The sequence below is a fragment of the Cydia amplana genome, chromosome 15 (assembly GCF_948474715.1).
Source record: "Cydia amplana chromosome 15, ilCydAmpl1.1, whole genome shotgun sequence".
In the NCBI taxonomy this organism is placed as follows: domain Eukaryota; kingdom Metazoa; phylum Arthropoda; class Insecta; order Lepidoptera; family Tortricidae; genus Cydia; species Cydia amplana.
Genome location: NC_086083.1, coordinates 6152722 through 6179954, shown reverse-complemented (window position 1 = coordinate 6179954; position 27233 = coordinate 6152722). Strand labels below are relative to the sequence as shown.

General features: G+C 38.1%; 2 protein-coding genes across 2 annotated transcripts in view; one reads left to right on the top strand and one right to left on the bottom strand.

Moving 5' to 3' along the window:
* LOC134654505 (neuropeptides capa receptor-like) overlaps positions 1 to 10175 on the bottom strand; it is a gene marked incomplete at its 5' end in the record, with an annotated part of 83612 nt that extends 73437 nt beyond the window's left edge. The window contains one exon of the mRNA XM_063509951.1: positions 10075 to 10175. Coding sequence (XP_063366021.1) covers positions 10075 to 10175 — 101 coding nt within the window. The remainder of the gene's footprint in view (positions 1 to 10074) is intronic.
* An 8148-nt stretch (positions 10176 to 18323) lies between these two features.
* On the top strand, positions 18324 to 20654 carry LOC134654790 (uncharacterized). Its single transcript, XM_063510260.1, has one exon. The coding sequence runs from the start codon at positions 18324 to 18326 to the stop codon at positions 20652 to 20654; it is 2331 nt and encodes a 776-aa protein (XP_063366330.1).
* The last annotated feature ends 6579 nt before the right edge of the window (positions 20655 to 27233 follow it).

The following is a 27233-nucleotide window of genomic DNA, read 5'->3' as shown; positions in this document are numbered from 1 at the left end:
GTGGGCACTGTGACCTGGGCGCTCTTGGGCTGTCGTAATACGAACCCTGGCCCTGTGACCTGGGCGCTCCTGGGCTGCCGTTATACGAACCCTGGCCCTGTGACCTGGGCGCTCCTGGGCTGCCGTTATACGAACCCTGGCCCTGTGACCTGGGTGCTCCGGGGCTGTCGTAATATAACCTCTCGCTGTTGTGATATGAATCCTGGCCCCGTGACCTGGGTGTCCCTGGGTCATCGTCCGCCTCCATACCTGAAAGTTAGTGTGGCGTGGTATATAAAAAAAAAATCTTTTAGATTTTTTTCTATCCCTTCTTCTGAACTATTGGAGTATTTCCTAAGAAAAATAAACTTCACAGGGTACTGAATAAAAATTGTATTAACTTGTTTTTACAATAATTCACTTTACAATCGGCACTTAACTCTATACGTCTGCACTGTTCAACTGCTGTCAAGGCAATGAGCCGCTGACTGGTTCTGCCCCTTTTATTATCACTCGGCAACCGTTGAAACTACTTCTAGAGGGCGCTGGACGGATGTAGTCAAATAACAACTGTACTAATGACTTCTTGGCTTGCCGAGGGATAATCAAGTGACATGCACGTAATAAATTAAATATATATTTATCACGTATAAATTATTAATAAATGAGCTAACAATATATATCGTCGTCCTAGAATATATTTTATGCTATTCGTGCACTCTGTAAATAATGTTTGTTTGTATTTCTCTATGTAAGTGAATGTAATATTCTTTTGGAGAAATAAATTCTTAAACCATAAACCATATTAAATGTCAAAATTGTCTCTTTTAAATTTCCATTCTCATATGTGTCGACTCATTTAATATTTCGATAATTTCACCCCTTACATTATGCAAATGTGTAACACATTAGCCAAATTTAGTGATGGGTAGGACATCAATTTAAAATGAGTTTGTATGAGTACCTCATTTTCTAAAATGAGGTGTTACAATGTCTTACTTCAAATGAGGTGAGGTACTAGCATATTTTCAGCGTCGACTATTCCATTAATTCCAACGGCGACAAAAATATTTAATGTATATACATATTTATGTATTCATCACTTCCTTTATAAATAAATAAATAGTAACATTTAATTGGAGTGCAATTCTGGAGGTTAAGAATAGAACTTTTAGGAGAAAGATAATTTTAGAATCAAGTAAAATGAATAGAGGAGTGAAGTAAGACATTTTTTCGGTACGAAGTACTGCGACAAATTAACAAAATGAGTGGTACAAATGAGGTGCCTCACGAGTGAGCGACTCAACACTAGCCAAATTCATGATAATTACATACGCTCCTTGCTAATGAGAATAATTCAATTTATGTTTGCGCATCTGAAATATATTTTACGAGCCAGATCGCGGCGCGCTTATTCTTTCTTCCGTGAGCCAGATATATACTACCTACGAGGGTTGTTTGAGAAGTAACTTGTTTCATATCAAAAAATAATAATATTGCAAATGTATTTATTTTATTTCTCTACGTAATCCCCCCGAAGTTCTACGCACTTGTCCCAACGAGTCTGCAACATCTCTATGTCTTCACGGAAGTGCGTCTCTTCAAGGGCCTCGAAATACGCATTGACCTCCCATATAACCTCCTCATCGGACTTAAAATTTCGCCCTAAGAGAAATGTTTTCAGTTTCGGGAAGAGGTGATAGTCCGACGAAGCCAAATCTGGTGAATAAGCAGGGTGTGGAAGAAGTTCCAATCGTAACTACGACAATTTTTGTGCAGCGACACGACTTGAATGCACCGGAGCGTTGTCATGGTGAAAAATCACATTATTTTTTGCCAAACCTGGACGTTTTTCGGCTATTGCCGCGTGTAACTGATCCAAAAGTGATGCGTAGTATGCTCCAATTATAGATTTTCCCTTGGCCAGGTAGTCAATTAAAAGTATCCCTTTGCGTCCCAAAACACAGACGCCATCACCTTTCCAGCAGACGGAATGCATATGGCTTTCTTTGGAGTTGGCTCACCATGACCAACCCATTGTTTCGACTGATGTTTCGTCTCCGGGATGTAGTGATGGATCCAGGTTTCATCCATAGTGACAAAACGGCGAATAAAATCTGTTGGATTTTTTTAAACACCTGCAAATCTTCATCAGATGTTCACATGCGAACACGCATTTGTTCAGAGTCAGTAATCGCGGCACTTACCTTACACAAAGCTTTTTCTTGTGCAAATCGTCGTGTAAAATAAAATGCACCCGCTCAGAAGAGATGTTTGTGACTTCAGCTAATTCGCGTATTTTCAATCTTCGGTCGGCTAAAACTAAATCATGGATTTTATCGATTCGGGTAAAAGTGCTGTTTTCGGGGCTCCAGGGCGAGGTGCATCTTTAATGTGTGTCCTGCCTCGCTTAAACTCATTTACCCAAAGTCAAACCGTTCCCTAGGAAGGACACGATCTACCCAACGTAGGTAAAATCCTTTCATGGATTTGTTTCACAGTTTTGCCTTCCAAAAAAAAGAACTGAAGAACTCCACGAATTCCAATTTTCTCCATTTTCCCGCGTAACTCAGACCAGTTTTGTTTGACCTACTGTCAAATGACAAATTCCTGCCAAAAATGACATGACGCCACATATTAAATATGTTTAATTACTAAACTAAATCAATACATACAGAGTTGAAGCCAGCGCCATCTATACATAGGCGAAACAAGTTACTTCTCAAATTACCCTCGTATCATGAGTAATTACATTACTTTTAAGTAACAACACCCACACATCAACAGTCATCAAGTGTGAGTAGCCCGTTTAAAATAATTTAAGTTTGAAATTAAAAATATAATATCAAAACAATTTTATTCTAAATACGTAGCTAACTGGACGAGTTTATCACTCCGACGATGGTATGCAGTGAAAGCCGTAAACGACATACTTTTCGAAGCTCAACTAAGAAATTTAACGCGACATTCGGTCAAAATAAACGATTTTCATGATGAGCGAACAATCACATTTATTACCTCCTACTTGTAATCCATATTAATCCGAGAGTATTTTCCCACTGACAGTAACGTGGACAGCAACGTGGACAACAATGTGGACAGTAACTTGGCACAGTCAATATTAACCTTTTAACCGCCAGAAATTTTTGATCGAGCGTGCTCGTGTCGCCACCGACAGTAATTGTACCACGCAGAGTAAGGTTGGCATAGTCACGGGAGTTATAAATGTGCTGTAAAAACCAAATCAGATCTTTGTCTTATTTATCAGACTGTGGCGAAATGAGCTGGATATGTAATGTCTTATATATCAGACTCTGGCGGTTAAAGGGTTAAATAAAGCGCCATCGTATTTAGTCAATGATAAAAATTAAAAAATAGTCATAACTTCAACTGGAAACATTGGTCCCCTTTGGTCGTGAGGCGCTGGTTGACTGGTCTGTTCGCTCACCAGGTTTACAACCCGAGAATCCTGCGTCACAAAGGTTTTGGGACGACATTTTTTGTAAAATTAGGGGATGGTGCTCTCTCCTAATTTTATATTAAATAATTGTAAGTTCAAACAAATTCCAATGACAGTGACAGGAATTCAATAACGAAGGCGAAGAATTTAATCACAAGTAAAATTCCATGGATACACTACACGTTAATAGGTAACTCGAAATTAAAACAACATTGAAATATGTGATCATAACAAATATAAAATATTTTTTCTACTCCAGCACTTAAATGTGTCAATTAAATGACTGACAGTGATATCTAAAGCAATGTCATTTGAATGCTTTGTCTATAGGCTCATAAGATGACTGCTAGCAGTCATCTTATGAGTATAATACAACTGCTTTATTTTTTTTAGTTCCGATCATCTTGATTGAAAGAGGTATGTTTTCATTTACAATAATAACTCTTTTTCTTTTTTAAATAATAACTCTTTTTTTTTAAATAATAACTCAATTTTTTTTAAATAATAACTCTTTTTTTTTAAATAATAACTCTTTTTTTTTTAATAATAACTTTTTTTTTTTTTTGCTGCAGCTGTCATAGAAAAAGTAATGTATGCAACAGCTCATAATTGGTTCTTGAAATTCTCGGGTCTTTTTTTACAAAACTCGACTACGTCTCGTTTTGTAACTTCGACCCTTGAATTTTAAGAACCCTTATTATATCACTGTTGCATAAACTACTATATAAGAATACAAAATAATGTTTTTTTCATACATTTACATCAGCGGGTGTCACAATTGATATTTTTGGAGTAGGACGAACCCAAATGTGCTAATTGAGGTACTACCACTAAGAATTTAAGCATTAAATAACGCTATGACAAAAAGGAATAATAAAAACTCAGGCGGCTCGTCTGCTCGTTTGCTTCCTATTACTATAATAAAAAAACTAAACTAAAATAAGTACATCTATTAAAACCACACTATAATAAATGTAACAATTCCCCCTGCTAATATAATATTATTATATTATATTAGCAGGGGGAATTGTATGTTGCAGGGTGGTTGCAAGCATTAATACGGAGCACCTATTACTGAAATGTTCTGCCACTAGCACAAACCGTAAACCATATAGTGATTTATATATGCCGTAAAGTAAACCGTTTTTTGACAAGAGTACACAGATTATTTGTTAGGTACGAATAAATATTACGATTATGTTTACTGTTTATCGGAATGGAAAATGTGAAATGCTGCATTCGGGATATGCTGTGGGCCGTAACCATGCGGCTTATTGGCAGGTATTAATTGTAACAAAAGGAAACCTAACATTGCAATTGCGTTTGACGTCTCATTTACAGTATTTTTTGAGCGGTAATATAATATACGTTCGTACACGGTCTTCAGGCATTAAGGCGTAGTTTAGTAAAATTATCGCGGAACAAACAATGAAAATCAAAAACACTTCGAAATGCCGGGACATACCCGTTCAATATAAGACCTTTGCTTCGCTCGCTCATTCGATAAGGAACCAAAACGTATTGTCAATATGTATAAGTATACCTAGATAGATAATTTCTTTATTCATACCCACAACATACACGGCATTGAAAAAGTACAGGATAAGAACATGCAAAACAACTTAATTACTAAAAACTATTAACTATTACATTAAAAAATTATGAAGCCATATATGTGTCGTTGCACAGAAAAGGCGCTGGCTCAGCATTGTGATGCGGCAAGCCACATCGCTTGTATTCTGCCAGTACCTAATTGCGTTAAAGTTACTGACGGCTCATTGTGTAACAGAAAAGCTAAACATACAGAACGAACTACTAAGTACCCGTTCAACCTCGGAATAATAAACCAACAGGAACCGCCATTAACAGGCGTTCCCCTCTGCCAAAAGTCGGCGGCCTCCGGTCAAGGAGGTTATATAAAACTAGTTGCCATACGTCATACGCCATTCAGCAAACGTCAGTCTAAGTGGAATGTTAGGAGCAGAAAATGCCGAATTGTAGCGTTTTCTCCTGTAAAAACCGATCGGAAACATCTAGCGTACTTAAAGAACACGTTTCTTTTCATATGTAAGTACAATATTATCAAATAGTGCACTAATTTAGCAAAAAACTAAAAAACATTGTCAATCTGAAAGTGATACCACTTCATGGTACTAGATCTAATTTAGGGTAATATTTAAAGAAGACTTTCTAAATATTCATTAGGTATACCTAACTTCTAATTTGCGTTGCTTATTATTATATAATTTATATAACACATTATTTTTATATAACACCTTATTTTTATATCAACATAATCCAGTCAATGAAATAAATAGTATAAATCATAAATAACGTGATATTACCGATATAGGGCCATTGTGCTAGTTTCCGTCCATGCTCTAGTCTCTAGTTTTCGACCACATGACAGATTAGCAAATAACATATTTGATATTTAATTTGCTACTTGCCAAATACATTTTTTATGTAGATAGATATATTGTCTCGACATTAAGGATTGCATTAAGTCCAAATTTGTGCAGCAATGTAGATTTATATTCAATTTCGTCAAGTGGACGAAAACTAGAGCTGGACGAAAACTAACGCACCTACCCTATTGAAAATTCATTTTTCTCTTAGTTTCTATCGTATATCTATCTATCTAATCTAATCTAAAATCTAATCTAATCTATATTTTTTATTTGACATGTCCAATATTTGTATTGTATTTTATTTATTTTAAGGTATTTACTGCCGTCATTTTCCATAAATAGGCACTTTTAATTTATTACTCTGGTATCACTCTACCGTAGTTAGCGATGGGACACCATAAAAACCAATATCGATAAAATCTATATGAACATTATAAATATATTGTTATTTCGATTTACTTTTTTAGATTTCCAAAAGATGCAATAAATTTTAAACATAAGTAGTTTTCAGCTTATCAAGCCATCGAAAACCTAAAAATATTGCAATATCAGTCACGTTTTAAAGATCTAAGAACTGCATAAGTAAGATTGTAATTTCATATAAATATATGCTATTACAAAGTTACTGTTGCAGTTCCTACAAATAGTAGGTAAAGGTACACTACGATATATGTACGATGTGAGTATGAATAAAGATGTGTTTAGTTATGATAATATGTGTATACATAGTATGGGTATGAGTACCCGAAAAGAAGGACTGTCTACAAAAAGAGTTGAGATCCCATCAAAAACATTACATGTAAAAAGGTGCAAGTCTCGCAACGCTTTTATTACAAAAAGTTCTGAGATGTAACGTGAAACCAAGTCGGTTATTTTAATCAGTGCCAGGGGGTGTTAAAACCGTATCAATAAGATATAATGACTTGGCAATCGCACATAATGATTTACTCGTACCGTACTCGTAAATATGTGTAATGCTCAAACTGCAATTAGCGCTAGCTGCGCTAGCGTTATGTTCAATTAGAACTATTTTTAGTAGGTGACGATGATCCCTAGGTCATTATGCAGCCGTGCGATGGCCAAGTCATTATACTTATTACAAATTAAAGATATCTTATTGATACGGTTTTAACACCCCCTGGCACTGATTAAAATAACCGACTTGGTTTCACATTAGCATTAAATCTCAAAACTTTTTTGTAGTAGAAGCGTTGCGAGACTTGCACCTTTTTACATGTAATGTTTTTGATGGTTATAATTGACTAAAGCAGACAGTTAAAATTCAGTCAATAAAATATCGACAATATTATCGACAAGTCCCTCGCACTTCTACGTTTACTTAGAACTGACATCATCTCGTTCACGGACGGGGTTGTCTGTGTTTGTTCTTGTATTTGTGTGAATATAGTTTATGCTAGTGTTTGATAATTTTGTCGTGTGCGTGTGTAGCGACGCATGCGAAAAATGCATTAGTGTTTACATTATTTGTGTGCGTTCCTCGCCCCCCGCGCCGAAAACGGCAGAATTTTTCACATAGAAATTAGTGCGTGTCACCACTCCATATGATTATTCCTCCGAGCGTTCAACCATTAAGAATCTCTTAGAAATACTTGACAAATTTCACCTTAACAAAATCGCGTAAACGCAGGTACGCCTAAAATAATGGCACGATTTATAACGTTAAATCGGCTAATCTGAAATAGGTTCTCTTCCGACTGCGGAAGGTTGAAAAGCCTTTGAAGATTCGATGTTATTACAGTTCATTGGTCCAAAAGAATCGAGTGTCGGCTCATGCGCGGTTCGCGCTTGATTTGTTCAGAGGGGCTACCGCGAATAACGAATTTCGCAAATTGCGGGGATCTTTCTCTTTTACTCCAATGAAGGCGTAATTAAGAGTGACAGAGAAAAATGCCCGCAATTTGCGAAAGTCGGTTTTCGCGGTAGCCCCTCTGGAGTATTTTTCGAGCATAAATCTAGTAAATTAGAAACTAAGAAAAAAGGAATAAAGGTGACGTTCGGATGTAAACTGTAGCTGCATTACTGTTGCGGCGTCGTTGTTGCCGCCGCGTGTATCTTGAAAGAACGCGTGTGTACCTAATATCTACGGTTATGAGCCTAGGTATAAGCGGTTCAATAAGTTCCACGTTACTAGCAAGTGTATTGAAAAAATACTTAAAACTTGTAAAAATAAGGTACCTGCGAGCTGTGCATAAGAACGTTTTGGAACTTGCCTACTTTCGAAATTTCATACTTTAGTAAGTGTGAATGGGTTCAAATTTTGCCTCTATTTTCGCTAGTAACCTAGACAAAACTGCAAGTTCATATTAAACAAAATAAAAATAAGAAATAAAAATAATGAGGGACCTTTTATGGTACCTTAGAATTAACTTTAGTAGAGCCCAAGCTAAGTTAGCAACGATTTTGATAGCACAGACTGTGCAAGTGTTATGTAAACGTCATAACTTCGTAGAAGTTTGTTGTAGAATAACAATTGCACAGTCTGTGTATCAAAATCCCTGCCAACTTCGCTTGGAAAACCAAGACTTTAGTACTACAGTACTTTAGTTTGCTAGTGTACCTAGTGTATAAAAGAAACATCGTAAGGACAAAAATAAGGCTTAGTTTTGCCACCGTATTAAAAGGTGATATGGCAGTCGCTTCCGTAAAAACAAGCGCTTACGCCAATTACAGGGATTAACGTTGTCATAAAGCGGCTGAAACTAGGTCACCAAGCGGACGTATTCTTTTCGGAAACAACCAAGATAGTTATTTGTACAACAAGAGATCAAAGTTTGATATTTCTTCGAGTGCTTATTTTGAGTCCCATGCAAGCGAAAGATTCTATAGTAATTAATTAATTAATAAATTTTGAGTCCCATGCAAGCGAAAGATTCTAATGTAGAATCTTGAGCGTAGTAAGGGACTCAAAAGCGCACGAGATGTAAATAACTTTGATCTCTTGTAGTTCACAAAACTTTTCACCTCAGCAGTGAGAACATATTAGAGAACCCGAAAAATGTATTCTTTCTTCATCACTTACCTCTATTCACTCATGTTTTCTTAAGATATACAAAGTCAAAGTCAAAATATACTTTATTCATGTAGGCTTAGCAACAAGCACTTATGAATCGTAACATACATAAATTATCTTAAGCTAATTATCAGAGCAATTTATTGATGTTATTATTCCATAAGAATATTGGATTATTATACAAATCAAATTAAACACAGATTAAATTAAATTAAGAATTTCACAAAAGGATCGTCAAAATGCGATTTTGCTCACTATTTTTAAGTAGCAAAGTACCCTTGTTCGAGCTGCTGAGGTGAAAAATATATTATGTATAATTGGTTTCCACTTCATGGCTTAAGTGGCTAAATCAAAACCGCGTAAATGTCGTAGTTACCTAATTAGGTATGATTTCATAAAACTGGATTCACTATCTTGTAGAACTCGTGATTCAATATATCCTGTGTAGAAAAATAAAAAATATCTTCCAAAGTAATAGAGATAAAACGTTTTAAGCTTTTCCTGTAAAGTTTCATGATGTGTAGATACGCAGTATTTACCAAAGCTACCTAGTTACGCGGTTTTGCAATATGGGTGTAAAGTAGATACGCACTATTTACCAGTGCTAGTTACGCAGTATTGCACTATCCCCGACGATATGTCATCATCTCCCTCGCATTGTCCCGGCATTTTGCCACGGCTCATGGGAAGCCTGGGGTCCGCTTGGCAACTAAATATATTATGTATATGTGTCGTGGCCAATTCTATTCAATTATGGTTCAAGCGGTGCAGATTATGGTTTAATTATGTACGATTGTCATCTAGGCCGACTAGGCCCCCAGAGAACCAGCCTAGCGTTTAGCTGGTAGCACAGAATAAATAATAGTACTAGGTACAGAAGATTCACTCTCTAACAAAACGCGTCTATTACGACAGACATGACGCAGGAGCGCACCGCTATGGATCGGGAGCACAGGCGCGGCAACTACTATGGCTAGACACCAAAATTGGTGTGGGCCGCATGTACTTGAGATACAAGTATCTCTACAAGTAGCGACGCAACGAAATCGCGGTGTGAGCCTGGCGGTCTAGCATGAGTTGCGTTCTTGCGCGCGACTGCATACTTGAAGTCGCGCAAAATGTATGGAGTCGCGCGTGAGAACTCAACTCATGCTAGACCGTCTGGTAGTGAATGTGGAAAGATGATAACTTACGCTTCTGAGATGAGGGCCCGTAGCTTGCAGAACACGATGCCCAAGAAGTAGGGGTACTGGTGCCAACACACCAGTAAGTCGTTGGGGAGACCTAGGGGCAAACAAAATTAATGTTATTGTACTGTATTAATAAGTATGTGTTCGCGAAGCGGCAATATGTTTCACAAGCAGCCCACTTGTATAATTCGGTTGATGCCACACTATCCATCTATCCACTCCAGACATATAAATGTAAAAAAGGAGTCCGGAATTGGTTAAATAATTTAAACTATGAGCATACAGAGTTATTATTACATTCTAATACTCGGTAATAGATATAAATTAAATTCATCTTATAATTTTATTGATAATTAATCAACATACTTATACCTATCATTAACATACGGTCTCTCACACACGCACATATATATATATATATATATATACACACACACACACACATTATTAATACAGTGTGTAAGTCAAATACGGGCAATAAATTAAACCAGATATAGAATAGGGATGATGACACATGTTGAATTTTATAACAAAATCTAGTAAAATAGATAGCAAACGAGCAATTTATCACAATAATATGGATATTAAAATAAAATATTGAAAAATTACAAAATTACAGGACCTGAAAGTCTCAAAATTTAAGTTTTTTTTAACTTCCAAAAACGATAAAAGTAAGGGTACCATTTGATTCCTTACATTTCATCCAAAAAAATATTGTATAGCAACTATATACATAAACGCAATATTTCACCGACAAAAACGCAATTTTCTTGTTTTGTCCATACGGGCGATGCGGTCCAGATGGGCGATGACGTCACGGCCTCTGTCCGTTTTGTATGGGGCGTTTCGCGAGTGAAGTGCGACTGTCGGACTTTGACTACAATTTCTGACTTTTGTGTTACTTTAATGCAATGGGTCCCATATAGACATTTGATCCTAAAAACAAACCCGATCGATTGATACCATAAAAAAAAATTAGTCATGTAGCCTATTTACCCGTCTTATCATTAATTAAGATGTTTTTTTAAGTTACACTTAATTATGACCCCGTGATTAATTTTTTCCACATGTACCGAGCAGCAATGTACTGTAAATATTAAGAAACAGAAGATGATAATGACATTACGAGATACGAGCTTTTCATAGTAACTGCCAACAAGCGTTGACAGTTACTTTAAAAAGCTCGTATCCCGTAACGTGTGTGGTGTATTACATTGCGGGCCGAATTATTTTGTATGGTTAAAATTTTCAATGCATTTCTAAGTAAAATCTATCTCAATATACTTTTTAGGTCCTATGCTAACCACCGTTTAAATATTCGCCCGTATTGGATTTACACACTGTATAGGTAATTTAACATAACACGTAACAAAGCATAGCCTATTATTTTCCTAATGTTAAAACAAAACCACAGATTATATAATAGTTCTTACGAACAGATACTTATCTCTCAAAGAAAACGTAAATACCTACCGTTTTGATACCTACACAAAAATACAATGGACTGACCTTCAGCGCGCCGCTCCCCGCACCGCGCGCACCGGCACAACGCTAGGGTTGCCGACACGACGCTTAGAAATTTTAATACGTGTGAAGGCCGGCGCCTAATTCGATTGATCAAACTATCAAACTAACATTAGAACTTGCCATAAAGTATATAACAGCATAGCGTTAAATAACTACATTTAAGCAAGTTAAGTTGCAATAATTTATAATATTCCGTTTATGCGTTAGGTTAGGTTAGTGTTTGCGAAATACTCATTTTAAAAGGTCATATGTCCCTGCAGTAACCGCAGATTTTACGCCGTTTTATAAACCACGCAATGAACCCAGCAAGAATTGGTTTTAAAACTTCATGTAAGTAATTTAAAACCAGATATAGATTAATGTTACACAATAAAGAAAAATAATAGAGAACTCATGATTACTTACATGTGTAATTCATTATAAAAATAACCAGAGCATAAATTAGTACCTATTTTCCGGTGTAAAAATTAAGATCTTACTGTCGATAAAATGATCATTTACCAAGTTAGCTACCTACCTATTTCAAATAGATATCTAACTATAGGTACATTTGTCGTAATAAACACTACATGTTTAATTAAAGTAATTCAATAGTACATACGTAGCTGTAACTATCGTAAAAATTGTCAGTGCGGCGCGCGGTAACGTGCGTACGTGAGCGCGTGTGGTAACCAGCTGGCTTGCTTTTCTACCGTGAACGGGAACAGAATCGTAGGTATAAATCCGAGCTCGCGCGGAGAGTTCCATAGGCCTGACAAAACTTTCGTACTATATACTAAAATAATTATTATCCCTATATAAAGTACTCTCAGATTATTACATTACATTGAATTGTTAACTGCTGTTACTTTAGTCTAATTATATGTTTTAATGTATTACTTTCTGTATACCTACATAATTAACAAGTATTCCATTGGTTTGTATACCCTTAACTTGCTGCTGGAAGAGCGGGGTCTCCTGTCACAAGTATTGATATACTTACTAGGAGGTCCCGACCCTTTCTAAATTTGTTACACAATAATGACTGTGACCAATAAACGATTTTTTCATTTTTCATTTTCAATAAGGGTGTGATATTTTGGCGGGTGAGAATCTGCCAAATCCTACACCAGACCCAGTAGACAACATGCCAATCGTTAACGCTCCGTAGCGAACGAAACGCAACTGTCACTGTCACGCTAATATGGAAGAGTGATAGAGAGACACAAAGCGATTCGATCGCGAAGCGATAGCGACTGTCACCTTGGCTAGGCCGCCTGAACAGGTGACGCAGTAAAATAATGTTGTCGCCAAAATTGACTCAAAACATCAGTAAATATTTTAAAGATACATGCAAAATAATCTGAGTCGAACTCCGACATTTGATTCAAAATTACCCCGATTGTTTCCGTGAAATACGCAAACACTAGACAGCAAACAGTACAATATTGAATACTTTTTCGATCTCTGCTCCCTTTGAAAAGTTGAAATACGCTGCACAAAGACAAAAGAAAGTTCCAGCACATTTGCGAGTTCCGATGTTTTCGTAGTTTTGCCTTATCAATCATGATGTTGCAGAAATGCTTCGAAGTTCTACTCAGGATTCTATCAGCCGATTATAAGACTTATCGACGGTTATAATTAGCGGAGCTCGTTTTCACAATTTAAAAACCAGACAATTGCGCGTCTGACTCGCCCACCGAAGGTTCCGTACAAAATTAACTTTTATTTATATATTTTTTTTACAAATTTATAGTGTAAGACGATATTACTTGCTCAAATTGCTGCTGTTTGAGGGAACGTATCGATAAAACTTTTTTATTTATTTATCCGTACAAAAATTAAAATTCAAAAACATGATATTTGCACTCCCGGGCACGCTCTTCCATCTCGCTTACGCTCAGTGAGAGTGAGAGAAGAACACGAACTTATCGGTCGACCTGGTTAAGGAACAAATATCGTCGGAGCGAATAAAAAAATCGCTCTGTGGTTTTTTACGATTTTTTGATTTTGGCATATTCTTATTCCTTTTTCAATTTCCCGTCGATCTATATCAATATTTTTTTTATATCTATATTAGTTTTGAAAATAACTAACAAAATTTGTACAAATAAATAGCTATGTGTTTTTTTTTGCACATAACGAAATTAAATGCCTTGTTTTCCGTCGAGGGTGATGACGATAATATTGCACATGGCGATATATCATTTCTCGTGCTACGTTACTTTGGCAACAAATCGCTATGTGGTAAACTTTACACATGACGATTTTAAGTGAACCAAATTTAAGTCGCTATGTAGCAAAATTTTGGTTAAAATAATTTATATTGTAAAAATTTACGAAAAAAACTGTTTATTTTCTGCATAAGTATATGTAAAAACCATTGATCTACCAGAAAAAAATACAGGTGCAACTAATATATTACAAACAGGAAAATAAACAGTTTTTTTTTCTCCTGTAAAGTAGCTAAAAATACATGGCGATTTTTTTATTCGCACCGACGATATACATATAAAAAAAAATATTGTCATTTACGGTAACATCATACCGACAGTATAGTTAATAGTAGGTACATTACATACCTAGGGAGGTGAATAAATATGCGATCGGGGGCTTTACGAATTACCGCCCGTGGTTTGTCTAAAGTTTTACGTCTTGACTTGGTCAGGAAGTGAGATTTCCTCCGCGCGTAGGGTGACGTAACATACATAGCAACATATATTATGCAACTGCCAATACCTGGATAAAAATAAATAGTAAACGCTATTTTATTTATCTTTATATAAAGAGCTTGGTCACTTTTGTGACGATGTCGCTCTGTACGTATACAAAAATTTAACTTTATCTTCTATACGCTATTCCCGCTTTTAAACAAACATCGCCTGAAACGTCACTCCTTCAGTTAAAGGGTGTCTGAAATTGACTTGGAAGTTTTCATTGTCTCTGTTTACTGGGTTACAGTCGTTACAGAAAAGGCTTTGTAAAATATTTGACACCCTTTGTCCAACCCTCGGTCGCGGAATATAAATAATTAAGGATTAAGGACTAAAGTTTTAACTAGAAATATAATCCAGTTTACACGTAGGACGTAGACCAACAAACACGTAGTAATTTTAATGAAAAAACGGCTTAGTTTAATACCCGCAGACTAAACTGAATAGTGTAACATTGTAAAAAGGAAAAAAATATTTGCTATTTTATTTTCAATGAATGTTTTAAATAAGTAAACGGATTGAAGATGCGAGAATACCTACCTACGAATTATCTAATTTCAAAAATACCAAAAACCAATAATCAAAAATCCTGGCAGACGTCATCACTGCCTGGATTTATAATACATGTATACAACTTCAGAATTTTACTATCGTCGTGCCTTTCTTCAAAAGAATATTAAATAAAGGCGCTCCCAGACGATCATTTAGTTGAAATAAACACTAACTTAATGGTAATTAAATTCAAATCAAACTGCTGGCATTCGTTGGAAATTCATTAGATTAGTTTAATTACCGACAATTGTGTAGACGTTTTTCGATATAATTACTTAAAACAATTTAAAAAGCAGTTCTTACTCGTACCTCACTTCAAACGATTTTTTTTCTTAATTTATTCGTAGCCTTCAATTGTTAACACTAAATAAACCAATTAAGTAAATAAATTTATACTGTTCGTTGCCTATTTTTTTATCAAGCAGAAACGACTGCGAGCGATACAACGCATTAAGGGAAGAAATGGAAAGATTCGCACACATCTGGTAGGCCTCCGTGGCTTAGTTGGCAGAAGCGATTGGATCGGCGTCCAATGGTCGCAGGTTCGAGTCCTGCCGGAGGTGTAATTTTTTCCATTTTTCCTTTGATTAAAAAATTAGTCAGAAGACATACCCCAAGAGAATATAACCACTACGTTTTAGACATACCTTAAGGTTTTCTTTGCATTATTGAGTAATCATTGCATAAATTGAAAAAAATACTTAAAAAAAAGAGTGGATGACAAAATAATACCTAAATTATTACCTTGAATTTTTTCTAGAAACGTTGAGTCCTGTAGATTTGGCCGCTACCCAAGATTTAAGCGAAACCTTGCTGGATGTACAACAAAAGATCCCAAAAACAAAGGGCTGACAATGGGTATCATTCTTGAGCACTCGAGATGTATGACTACTGTTGACAAAGGACAACGATATTGTGGAATACAAGCGACTCCCCACTCCAGCTGTTTATCAAAAGCTTGTAACTTGTAATACAAGCGGAAGCTCCTTTTTGACAGCTTTTGTTAGAAAGGGACTTCCACTTGTATTAAGTTACAAGCTTTTGATAAACAGGGCACTGCTTGTGAATTTAGCCAGCCCGAAGAAACCTTCTAGACTAACTTACTCACAGGTAGTTGAGCTCATGCGACAACATCTAACCGGCGCCGTCCGCATTAGTGTAAGGCCTGAGTGGACGCTTGAGTTGGGCGTGCAGCGGGGCGGGGCGTGCGCCGTGCATGTTAAACAAATGCAAGCGTATAGCAGCGGCCTTAGTGCACGCTGCTCAAATTACTCGTGACCCCGACGCCACGCTGCACGCCCCGCCGAACGCTCCGCTTCGAGCGTCCACTCAGGCCTTACACTAGCCGAAAGTTACCAATTCCGACAGAGACGCCAGGGTGTCAACGAAGACGTCACTTCATACGTGCCGGAATTAAAAAGATACTGAAAAGGTATCTATATCAATTTTGCAATAGAAATTCATCTTCTTATCAAAATAATGAAATGAAGTAGAAATATTTCGCGTGGTTCTAAAATCTAAATGATTAAATATTTAATTTAATTTAACAGACTCATCATCATCTTCCTCGCGTTGTCCCGGCATTTTGCCACGGCTCATGGAAGCCTGGGGTCCGCTTGGCAACTAATCCCAGTAATTGGCGTGGGCACCAGTTTTACGAAAGCGACTGCCATCTGTGATCTGACCTTCCAACCCAGAGGATAAACTAGGCCCGTATTGGGATTAGTCCGGTTTCCTCACGATGTTTTCCTTCACCGAAAAGCGACTGGTAAATATCAAATGATATTTCGTACATAAGTTCCGAAAAACTCATTGGTAGGTACGAGCCGGGGTTCGAACCCGCGACCTCCGGATTGCAAGTCGCACGCTCTTATCGCTGGGCCACAAGCGCTTTGAATTTAATTTAACAGACTATGAATTGAAAAGTTGGTAACATGAAAAACTTAGAAAATGAGATGTAGAAGAGTAGGGATCAAGATTGTGTAGCTCAAGTAAACATTTATCAAAATCATGATTTTATTACCATATTGTAAAAGCCAAGCTATTTCGAGTGATAAGTGTAATAACATTCATCGGTGCAAATAATATTTCTTAAAGTATACCTACGGATTCCTAATCAACCCATACTACTGGCTACTGTCCAGTATTTACATTAATTAAATTGCTACAAATTATTTTGAAATATCCTCTCCATTAGCCCCATATGGAATTATGGAATTTGGCATAAGGGATGACACGTGTAACCGATTACACCAGCCAGATATTTTGAAAGTATATTAGGGATGTACCGACTAGTCGCCGACTAGTCGGGAAAGCCGACTATTCGGCCTCATTTGTAGTCGGCGATTAGTCGGCGACTAGTCGGCACTTTATAAGTGACATAAAAACAGGGCAAAAAGAAATAAACAGCACATGTTTTCTTATGAGCTTATGCTTTTTACCTATTTTTATTTAGGGTGCTTACGAAAACTTTTGTTTGAAATTATTGACGTTGTGGTCGCTTTTTTATGTCCGATTGTGGGGTCGCCGTATGAAATATAACCTTAGGATTTTTTTATTTAATTTTTTAGCGTTACTATATGATAAATAGCACGACGAAAGGGTAAAACGATTGTTTTTTAGTGCATTATAACCGCACTTAGACCAAACTAATGATCTGGCCGACTAGCTGACTAGTCGGCCGACTAATCAGCCATCCGAGCGCCGATTAGTCGGCTAGTCGGCCAAATCAATAGTCGGTACATCACTAAAGTATATGTATGTGCTTTAAAAGGAAACCCTTTAATTTTAGACGATCATTATTAATTACCATATCCGTCTGGCACAAGAGATGTCCGTCCCTATGCCCGGTTCCATCAGGCCGATCAAATTAAATTTGTTTGATGAATTAATTCGTAGCAAGGTGGAAATCGTTTAACCTTTTGATCCTAAATGTATATAATCCGAGTTTGCATAATCCCAGGAGGTGTGCATAAATTTTTGCGTTCCTTTATTAAGTTTTAACAGACTCATCATCATCTTCCTCGCGTTGTCCCGGCATTTTGCCACGGCTCATGGAAGCCTGGGGTCCGCTTGGCCTTTTTAAGTTTTATTACACATAAATACAGCGCCCAGTCATATCAGGAGCGACAATACAATTAACAATTTACCGGATTGGCTTGGTTCACAACGGAATGCAACTCCTATCGTTAAAAGAATTCCTATGGGAGCTCGCATTTCCGTCGCGAATGCCTTATGCCCAATTATATTAAAAACTCTTAGCGAGAATTCATTTCAAAGTTGGACCCAGCTATTATCCTTTACCTACAGAACATTACACGTCAGCGACACAAACCCCTTACTCAGAAAATTAAATCGAACTGTATCCTTCCAACTGACCCAGTTCCCCGCCCTCAGTCGAATCGTACCCCAAATAATAATAAAATATTTAAAATAGTGGAACAAAAAGTCACAGACGGTGATATAAAGGGAGCCGCCCAAATGCTTTTTTCCAGTGACGTTGTTGCTCCAGATACCCCTGACACCGTTTCAGCATTAATCTCTAAACATCCACTTCCAGCAGCATCCCTCCGCCTGCCTGAACCCCCGGAGCCCGATGCACCACACCTGATTGCTAATAAGAAAGAAGTGTTGGCCGCAGTTATGTCATTCAAAAACGGCTCCGCCGGTGGCCCCGATGGCCTCTCGCCGCAACACCTAAAAGATTTGCTATGCGGTGCCACCGGTGATGCTGGCGAGCGTCTATTGGACGGTATCACCCAACTGATAAACCTCATGCTGTCTGGTAAAGTCTGCAGCGAGATCTCAGGAATCTTATATGGCGCAAATCTCTGCGCCCTTAAAAAGAAAGACGGCGGTATAAGGCCTATCGCTGTAGGCTTTACCTTTCGGCGTATTTGTTCTAAAATTTGCTGCAAACATATTTTTCCAACCCTCACCAAAAAATTTCAACCTCTCCAACTTGGTTTCGGCAGCAAAGGCGGCTGCGAGGCTGCTGTTCACGCAGCGCGCGCCTTTGTCGATGACGACTCGTGCGAGGTGCTGCTGAAAGTGGACGTGAAAAACGCTTTCAACTCCGTCGATAGAGGCGCCCTTCTGACACAAATCCAAGATGCCACACCTCTTATCTACAAATACCTGTGGCAATGTTACCACCAATCAACAAACCTCCTCTTCAAAACCCATCGCTTGGCGTCAGCTGTGGGCTGTCAGCAGGGCGACCCACTTGGACCAGCTATATTCAGCCTTGCCATCCACCCCATAATTTCCAACCTAAAATCAAAATTTAATTCGTGGTACCTGGACGACGGAGCACTAGGTGGCGATTGGAGGTCTGTTCTAGATGATTTGAGAAGCCTAACCGACTCTTTTAACACAATAGGCTTAGAATTAAACTTTACAAAATGTGAACTTTTTATAAATAATCCTGTCCCCACTACCGACCTGCAAAGCATTATTTCAAATTTCAACACTTTAGCTCCTAATATCAAAATCATAGACAAAACCTCTCTTAGACTCCTTGGTGCTCCTATCTTCCCGGAATCCATAGAACCTATCATTAGTGAACATCTAAATACTCACAAAGCTTATTCGGACCGCCTTCTAAAAATCAGTGCACACATGGCGTTAGTAATCATTAAATTTTGTCTTTTTGTGCCCAAATTCACATACATACTTAGATGCAGCCCCGTCTGGAAATACCCTCATCTCATCGAACCCCTAGACTCCGTCCTTAAACTCACACTTTCATCAATTCTCAATATCAACCTGGACAACCGCGCCTGGTCCCAGGCCTCTTTGCCAATCCGCCATGGCGGCCTGGGCATCCGACAAGTTGTCAGCGTCGCCCTCCCAGCTTTTTTGTCCTCTTTCCACAGCACGCAAGATCTCGCCAATAAAATTTTTTGCCCTCCCGCCGACAATATCTGCATCCAAATACAGATCGAGGCCAAAAATGCTTGGACGCAAGCCTGCCCGGAAAATCCAATCCCAGCCTTCGTACATTCACAAAAACTTTGGGATGAGCCCCTCTGCAGAGCCACCTTAAAATCTCTTATTGATAATGCTCAAAGCCCTGCAGAGCGCGCTCGCCTCCTAGCCGTTTCGGAGCCAGAGTCGGGGCTCTGGCTCCATGCGTTGCCATCCCCCAACATAGGCACCCTCCTTGAGAGAACGACCCTCACACTCGCTACCAGTCTGCGATTGGGGGTCAAAACCAATGAGCCCCACCGCTGCCGCTGTGGCTCCAATGTTGACGAGCTGGGCCACCACGGCTTGTCCTGCCAGAGAAGCGCGGGCCGCATCTCTCGCCACGCCTCCCTGAATGATGTCATCCGGAGGGCGCTTGCTTCCGTTAGCGTGCCGGCCATCCTTGAGCCGAACGGTATCGCACGCGACGACGGCAAGCGGCCCGACGGGATGACACTCATTCCTTGGAGGCTGGGGAGGACGCTTGTGTGGGACGCCACCTGCGTTGACACGCTCGCACCGTCCCACCTACAGGCGACCTCCGTCAAGGCGGGAGCTGCGGCTACAACCGCTGAACAGAACAAGCGGCGCAAATATGCTGTCCTCGGCGAGGGCTACATATTTGCGCCGTTTGGCGTAGAGACTCTGGGACCGTGGGGGCCTAGCGCAAAAAGCTTTTTTAAGGAAATGTCCCAGCGTCTCATTGACACCTCAGGTGACCGGAGGGCTGGCAGCTACCTCGGACAGAGGATAAGCCTGGCCATCCAAAAAGGTAACGCTGCCAGCCTTCTGGGCACCATATCGCATGATGAAGGTGACCTGGGGAGCATTTTTTACTTATAAGTTTTGTTTAAGATTTGTTTTATTTTAGTTTTAATTTTAACGTTTAGTTTCTTGTACGATTGTATTTTTTTTGTGCAATAAATATAGTTTTTTTACTTGTAAATCGAAAACCCTAGTCCGTCGGAAAATTTCTTCTAATCATGATGAATGCAGAGGAAGCTGGTTTGGTGCCAGCCCTGGGCAATGGAGGTCATGGTCCCTTTTTAGGGTTCCGTACCCAAAGGGTAAAAACGGGGCCCTATTAGTAGACTCCGCTGTCCGTCCGTCCGTCCGTCTGTCACCAGGTTTTATCTCACGAACCGTGATAGCTAGACAGTTGAAATTTTCACAGATGATGTATTTCTGTTGCCGCTATAACAACAAATACTAAAAACAGAATAAAATAAAGATTTAAGTGGGGCTCCCATACAACAAACGTGATTTCTGACCGAAGTTAAGCAACGTCGAGCGGGGTCAGTACTTGGATGGGTGACCGTTTTTTTGCTTGTTTTGCTCTATTTTTTGTTGATGGTGCGGAACCCTCCGTGCGCGAGTCCGACTCGCACTTGGCCGGTTTTTTATTTTGTAAGTATTATGACATATATTCCAGTTTATCATTTATATAGTATTGTTTCTACTTGGCACAAATTAACATATTTTCATAAAATAATCTGATTTGTTTACTAATAATATGTGAGCATCGATCCTAAATGATTATTATGGCAAACGTAGCTTACTGATAAATAAAATCATGTGTTAGTTACCCAATATAGAGGCATCCTGCTTCTATTCAAGGAGCCTCAAACTAAAGTAATTAAAACTCCCCAGTTTAATGTGATTGAGGCTGTGTGAAACAGTAGTAGATTTAGATACCTATTTATAGAGTAGCTTGTTTTTCCAACGCGACGAGTCGAACTAGGTGGGCCATTTATTGACTACACTTTTTTTTATATTTGGGATTTTTAATGTTAATTCTACTCAGAATCACGTGTTCTTTGATCGTAATAAAGTCTAGGATACGTTGTACATAACGAGGTACCCATATTGAAAAAAAAACCGGCCAAGTGCGAGTCGGACTCGCGTTCCAAGGGATCCGTACATTAAGTCCGACTCACGCTTGACTGCACATTTCTAATAGGTTTGCCTGTTATCTATAGGCAAAGAACTATTTTCTGTATTTTTTTTTTCAAAATTATAGACCCAGTAGTATCGGAGATAAAGGTGGTCGGACAGACAAACAGACGCAAGAGTGATCCTATAAGGGTTCCGTTTTTTTCCTTTTGAGGTACGGAGCCCTAAAAAACAACTCACTACCCTAACCGTTAGACTGCACTTAACGATCGAGTCTAGTGACAGTAGTGACAGAAACACACTGCCAAGGTCCAATTGTGGTGTTTGATCCTCATTTCCGCTTTAATTGGGTCAGCGTGCGTGAAATGGGTACCGTTTAGTCATTATACTAGTTTACTTTCATTGCCAATTACTCGGATAGTTTGTGACAAGGGGTTCTTCAATTCCGTTAAATTCTTGGCTGGCTGATTATGTGTGCAAGAAAGGCATTGGCACAATTATTTAGGCAAAGAACACGGGTAGCGGTGTGGTTGGAGCGGCGTCGTGTGTGCGGTCTAGACGTGGTCTAGACGGATTAACTATTAGGTACCTACAAGATTTCAAGTGGCTCCACCTCGTGCCACATCTTGCGTGCTTAATGGGTTCTTCGCCTTAGAGTCCGTCCGAGTTCCGTTTGTACCTAAGTGTTGCTAAATATATTTTACACTGCAGACTTAAATTAGACGGTTTCTATAAATTAAACGACCGAGGGAGCACGAATACGACGATGACGTGTTTTAGTCACTCGCGCGACATATTACGGAGAGTCTAGGTCGCCTTCCTCAAGACCTAACACCAGAGTGATTAAAAACACGAGTTTAAGCCGTAAAATTAGTTTAATTTTCATACAAAATACCTATATTATATTACATCAAACATTTTCATAAATTTCCATTGAATAATAGCTTTAATTTCCCAAATGTATTGCTCACTTTGAATCGTTCTCTAACTTTGAATGTCACTATAAGCCTAGTCCGATGTAACTTGGGACTAAACAAGTCGACTTACATAACAAAATGATCCTTGACATTCAAATTTGTATATGTTATCTTTAATACATTTTACCAGAGACCCGTAAAAGATTCAGACCATCATTGCCAGAATAATAACATTTTACCCACTACCTAATAATTATTGTATATGAAACTAGGTTGAGAGACTTTGCCCACTAGTACCTTACTACTCGTAAGTCGTTCAACTGCCTCATCATACGGGGGTACAGGGATAAATTGAAAAGATTATAATAAAACATATGCGCTAGTGACAAAAAATACGAAAGTTAAACCGTAAAATTAGAAATAAAACTATTAAACCGGATTATATCGAGTATATTAAATTTATTCTACATCCCGATGTTTCGAACCCTTTACAGCGTTTGTGGTTAACGGGTGACTGAGGAAAAATTACACTGTGCAAATCTACTCACTAAACTATAAATTTTAAGGCCAGTTATACATGCAAAATTGGTTCATAAGGCTAGTTCTACATTACAACTATTTTCAAATAAAGATAAAAATACGCGATGAAGCTACGCCGGCTCTAACCCGAGAAGATTTAATTCCCTCCTAAATTGTAGGAGGGTATCCCAATATGGAACCGGCAAGAAACTCGGCGGGACACATCTTTTCAAAACATTACATCTTATAATTAACATGCATTAAATTAAAATACATTTGAATTCATTTGGAAATGAAAACTAATAATACTGTACTAAGAATGTCCAGCATCATCCAACACACAAGGTCTCACAGTCAATATCTCGCTTGTTCCTTTATCAGATGGACTACAGAATCCCAAGCTGGTGGTAGTGTAAAGCCATCTTCCCTATTAAAGTTTGGATATTTCTTAATCTCAATGGCCTCGCGCTCCGTTTTTTTCATGAGTAACTATCGCGGTAACCGAAGACAATATTCCGTAAAATTAGTTTAATGTTAATGTGACTCGCAACAGTTTAAATTCGATTAATACCTACTCGCCTTTGTAGAAGAATGCCAGGTTATCAGTATTTTTTATTTAGCTATGTATACTTGTCTCAAATTTTACGCAAGAGTAAGCTAGAACTTAAATGTCCATTATAGAGATAGACCAAACCCCTAGACAACAAATCTTTGGAACAGGGATCGGAACCGGTTTTTGGCAAAAACTTAGAAATAACCATATTTTTCGAATTATTTTATACCCGAAATGTAGGACTCAGTTGTGTTTTTAGGTTACGACTTCGTATTATTAGATTGCCCTATTAGAAATGAAGTAATTAACAAAGAACGAAAAAATACCGTTTCCGTTCCCATACAAAAAATACCGGTATCCGATCCCTGCTTTGGAAGCCTTAAAAGGTTAATAACTGACTGTTTTTACAAAAGAGGATTTTAAGAGGTCACTCCATTTTTTTTTGGCTGCAGATTTCAACGCGTCGCGTGATTAAAACCAGATAAAGCCACAATAAATATATAAAATAAAACAAGTTTAAAACATTTATATTAGGTTAATTTTGATCTTCATTATCTTAAAAAATCTGAATACTTAAACTGACAGCAAGTAGAAAAAGAAATATTAATACTACCTATCTAAAAATATAAATGGGAAGGCGCAGAACCTGGGAAATAAATTACGTTACTTTCATTCAAAAAAGAAAGATTCATACAGTCAGCATCAAATGACAGTGACAGCCAAAGTGGCCAAATATAGTGCAACACACGTTTCTTACCATAAGAATAATAAGGATGTGTTGCGATATATTTGGCCACGGGTTGCCAATATCTATCTAAATATCTACCTATCTATTTTTGATGCTGACTGTTCAATCACACAGTAGACTCGTTCATCAGTGCGACATTCATTTTCGAAATTACGATGGACACCATTCAGTCCGTAGTTACTCAATCTAATCCTGGAATTCCTGGATACCACTGAAAGGTAAAGGTGCCCCAACAAAGATTTGAAATGCGGTATCCACATATCGTTGCAGTCCGTCTCTACCAGCCCTAACCAATAGACAGACGGTACCAATGCCAATACAGACAATACAACCCCCGCTGCGAGTTTAATCAACACATATGTCATCACTAACTGAACTACAGCAAAGCCAACCCTATTCTAACTACGTAAAGTTCAAATTGGAATATAATACCGGTGTGAGAGTTCGTGGAAATTACTTTCGTAATACACCGTTTCACTAGCTAGAAACCAATATGACTGCAGATCATTGAATCTACTGGCTTTGGTGTTCCTTTAGAAAATGAACCTTATTATTTTTGTATTAACGTTGTTTTTTAAGCAAGGTTGTTTAAAATACGAACATGCGAAAGTTATCGTAACAAATGTTAGGGTTAGGCTTATTGTGGTATGAAGCTGATTATCCCATGTGCATTATGTTTCATTGACAGTTTATAGAAGGCGATAGGTATATTGTCTAGTTGTAGGTAATCTTTTTTAATGTACCACATTGGAAATATGACATTGTTAACAAAAAACAAATACCTAGGCAGATAAACTCTCAATAATTATCTTATGATTTTCTGTTGAATTTGGTAAATTAGATGGTTTAAATTATCTCTGTTTGTCTTTTTATTAATCACAGTAAAAAGACAAACAGAGATGAACCATCTAATTTACCAAATTCAACAGAAAATTATAAGTTCCGAAAGGTAGTCTGTCGAACAACTTTGTATGTAGGAAAAGGCGCGAAATTAAAATTTTCTATGGGACAATAACCCTTCGCACCTAATTTTTTTAAATTTACTGCATTTTTCTACTGACGGAAATGGGCCTTTTCTAATCGAAAACCCGATTCTTTCAAATCTGGACATTCTTGGGCTCATTCTACTCAGAATCGATAGCACTCTCCATCCTACCATTAAAAAAAGATGTCCCAAAATGTCCATTCCATTACGTCACGTTTTTAGTATGAGAAAAATTTTCACTTGTATGTAACGTGACGTAGTGGAATGTACAATTTTCATACAAAATTTTGGGACAATATTTTTTTATCACCAGGATTGAATATGCTAGTGATTCTGAGTTGAAAGAACCCAAAAACACCAGGATCTGGGAGAATCGGGTTTTCAATATTTATTTTAGAAAACGCCCAAATAGCTTGACAGGCTATAAATATATCTTTATAATGGGATAAACGTCAAATCTATTCGTTACGTATTCGTCAAATTAGGTTAAGAGAATGGAAAATGTAATTTCCCTTGATACATATCCATCCAATTTTCCTTGAAAGAAATAAAATATTTACTGTTTTCTGTAGGAATTGGTAAATTCATTTTACCACTTGATCGCACAATAAGTGGTATTTTTGTGAAATAGGAGATTAGGTAGGTGTTTCTATTGCTGCAACTTCATCTTGAGTCCTCTTACATTTTGATAAACTATCTTAATATTTAGGCGTTGAGTGCAGTTAGTTGGATAGCTTAATTGAGATCGGCGTTTTTTGCCTGTGAAGCCGCGGTCCTGGGTTCGAATCCCGCTACGGGCATTTATTTGTGTAATGAGCACAGATATTTGTTCCTGAGTCTTGGCAGTTTTCTATGTATTTGTATATTATATATATCGTTGTCTGAGTACCCACAACACAAGCCTTATTGAGCTTACTGTGGGACTTAGTCAATCTGTGTAAGAATGTCATATATACATTTTTTTTATGATTTTGGGGCCTAGAAAAAAACGCCGTGCACGTGCAACTTACAGATTCTGCATGATATAGATTTTGGCGGTGATCTCCATTTATCGAAGATTCTTCGTGATATTCTGCGGTCCCTGACAGCTCTGTCAGTCTTTTTCCCGCCACTTTTTCATTTTAATGCTTGTGGAAGGTTCACTATAGTTAGTTCAGTCAGAGTTTTTAATGGCGTCAACGGATTTATTTAGTAGGTGGATTTGCCTGGTTAGATTATGCTTCGTGGGGCAGAATTGAGTTGCAATTTTATTGTGTCTTAGTTACTCACTGATGGCAGGCGTGTCTCACTCCGCGATTTCGTCGCTTTGCTACAGGTAGCTAAAAGTACATCCGTTCCGCCCCAATTTTGGGGAAAGCCATAAGCCGCGCGTGGCGCTGTCATCACCTAGCGGCCATATCTGTGCTGACGCGTTTTGTTAGAGAGTGAGTCTTCTACTATTAGTACCAATTTATTCTGTGCTGATGATTTATATTGGCGAAGCGAGGCTTATCGGGTTTTGTTTTCTTGTCTCACCACGTTTACATAATGTTAAGTTACTGCATGTCGTTCAAATGTATTAATTTCGATTGGATCCATTTTGGTGTGCAGTTATCGAGCTTATTATTACGAATATGGAGCGAATCCATTATTTCTGCAAATCGGCAAATTTACGAGTAAAAGCCTTACTTCTTCACGTAGGACTCTCATCTCTGAAGGGAACTCGTTAAGGGGTACTCGTTATATTATTTTGTTTGTTGTCAAGCAAAAGGTCTGCAATATGTGTTCTCTACGAGGACCGCTTTGTATACACAAGTATCCCTTTACC

Excerpts from the sequence above, each read along its gene's own strand:
- LOC134654790 (XM_063510260.1), top strand. The coding sequence starts at position 18,324 with ATGCTTTTTTCCAGTGACGTTGTTGCTCCAGATACCCCTGACACCGTT.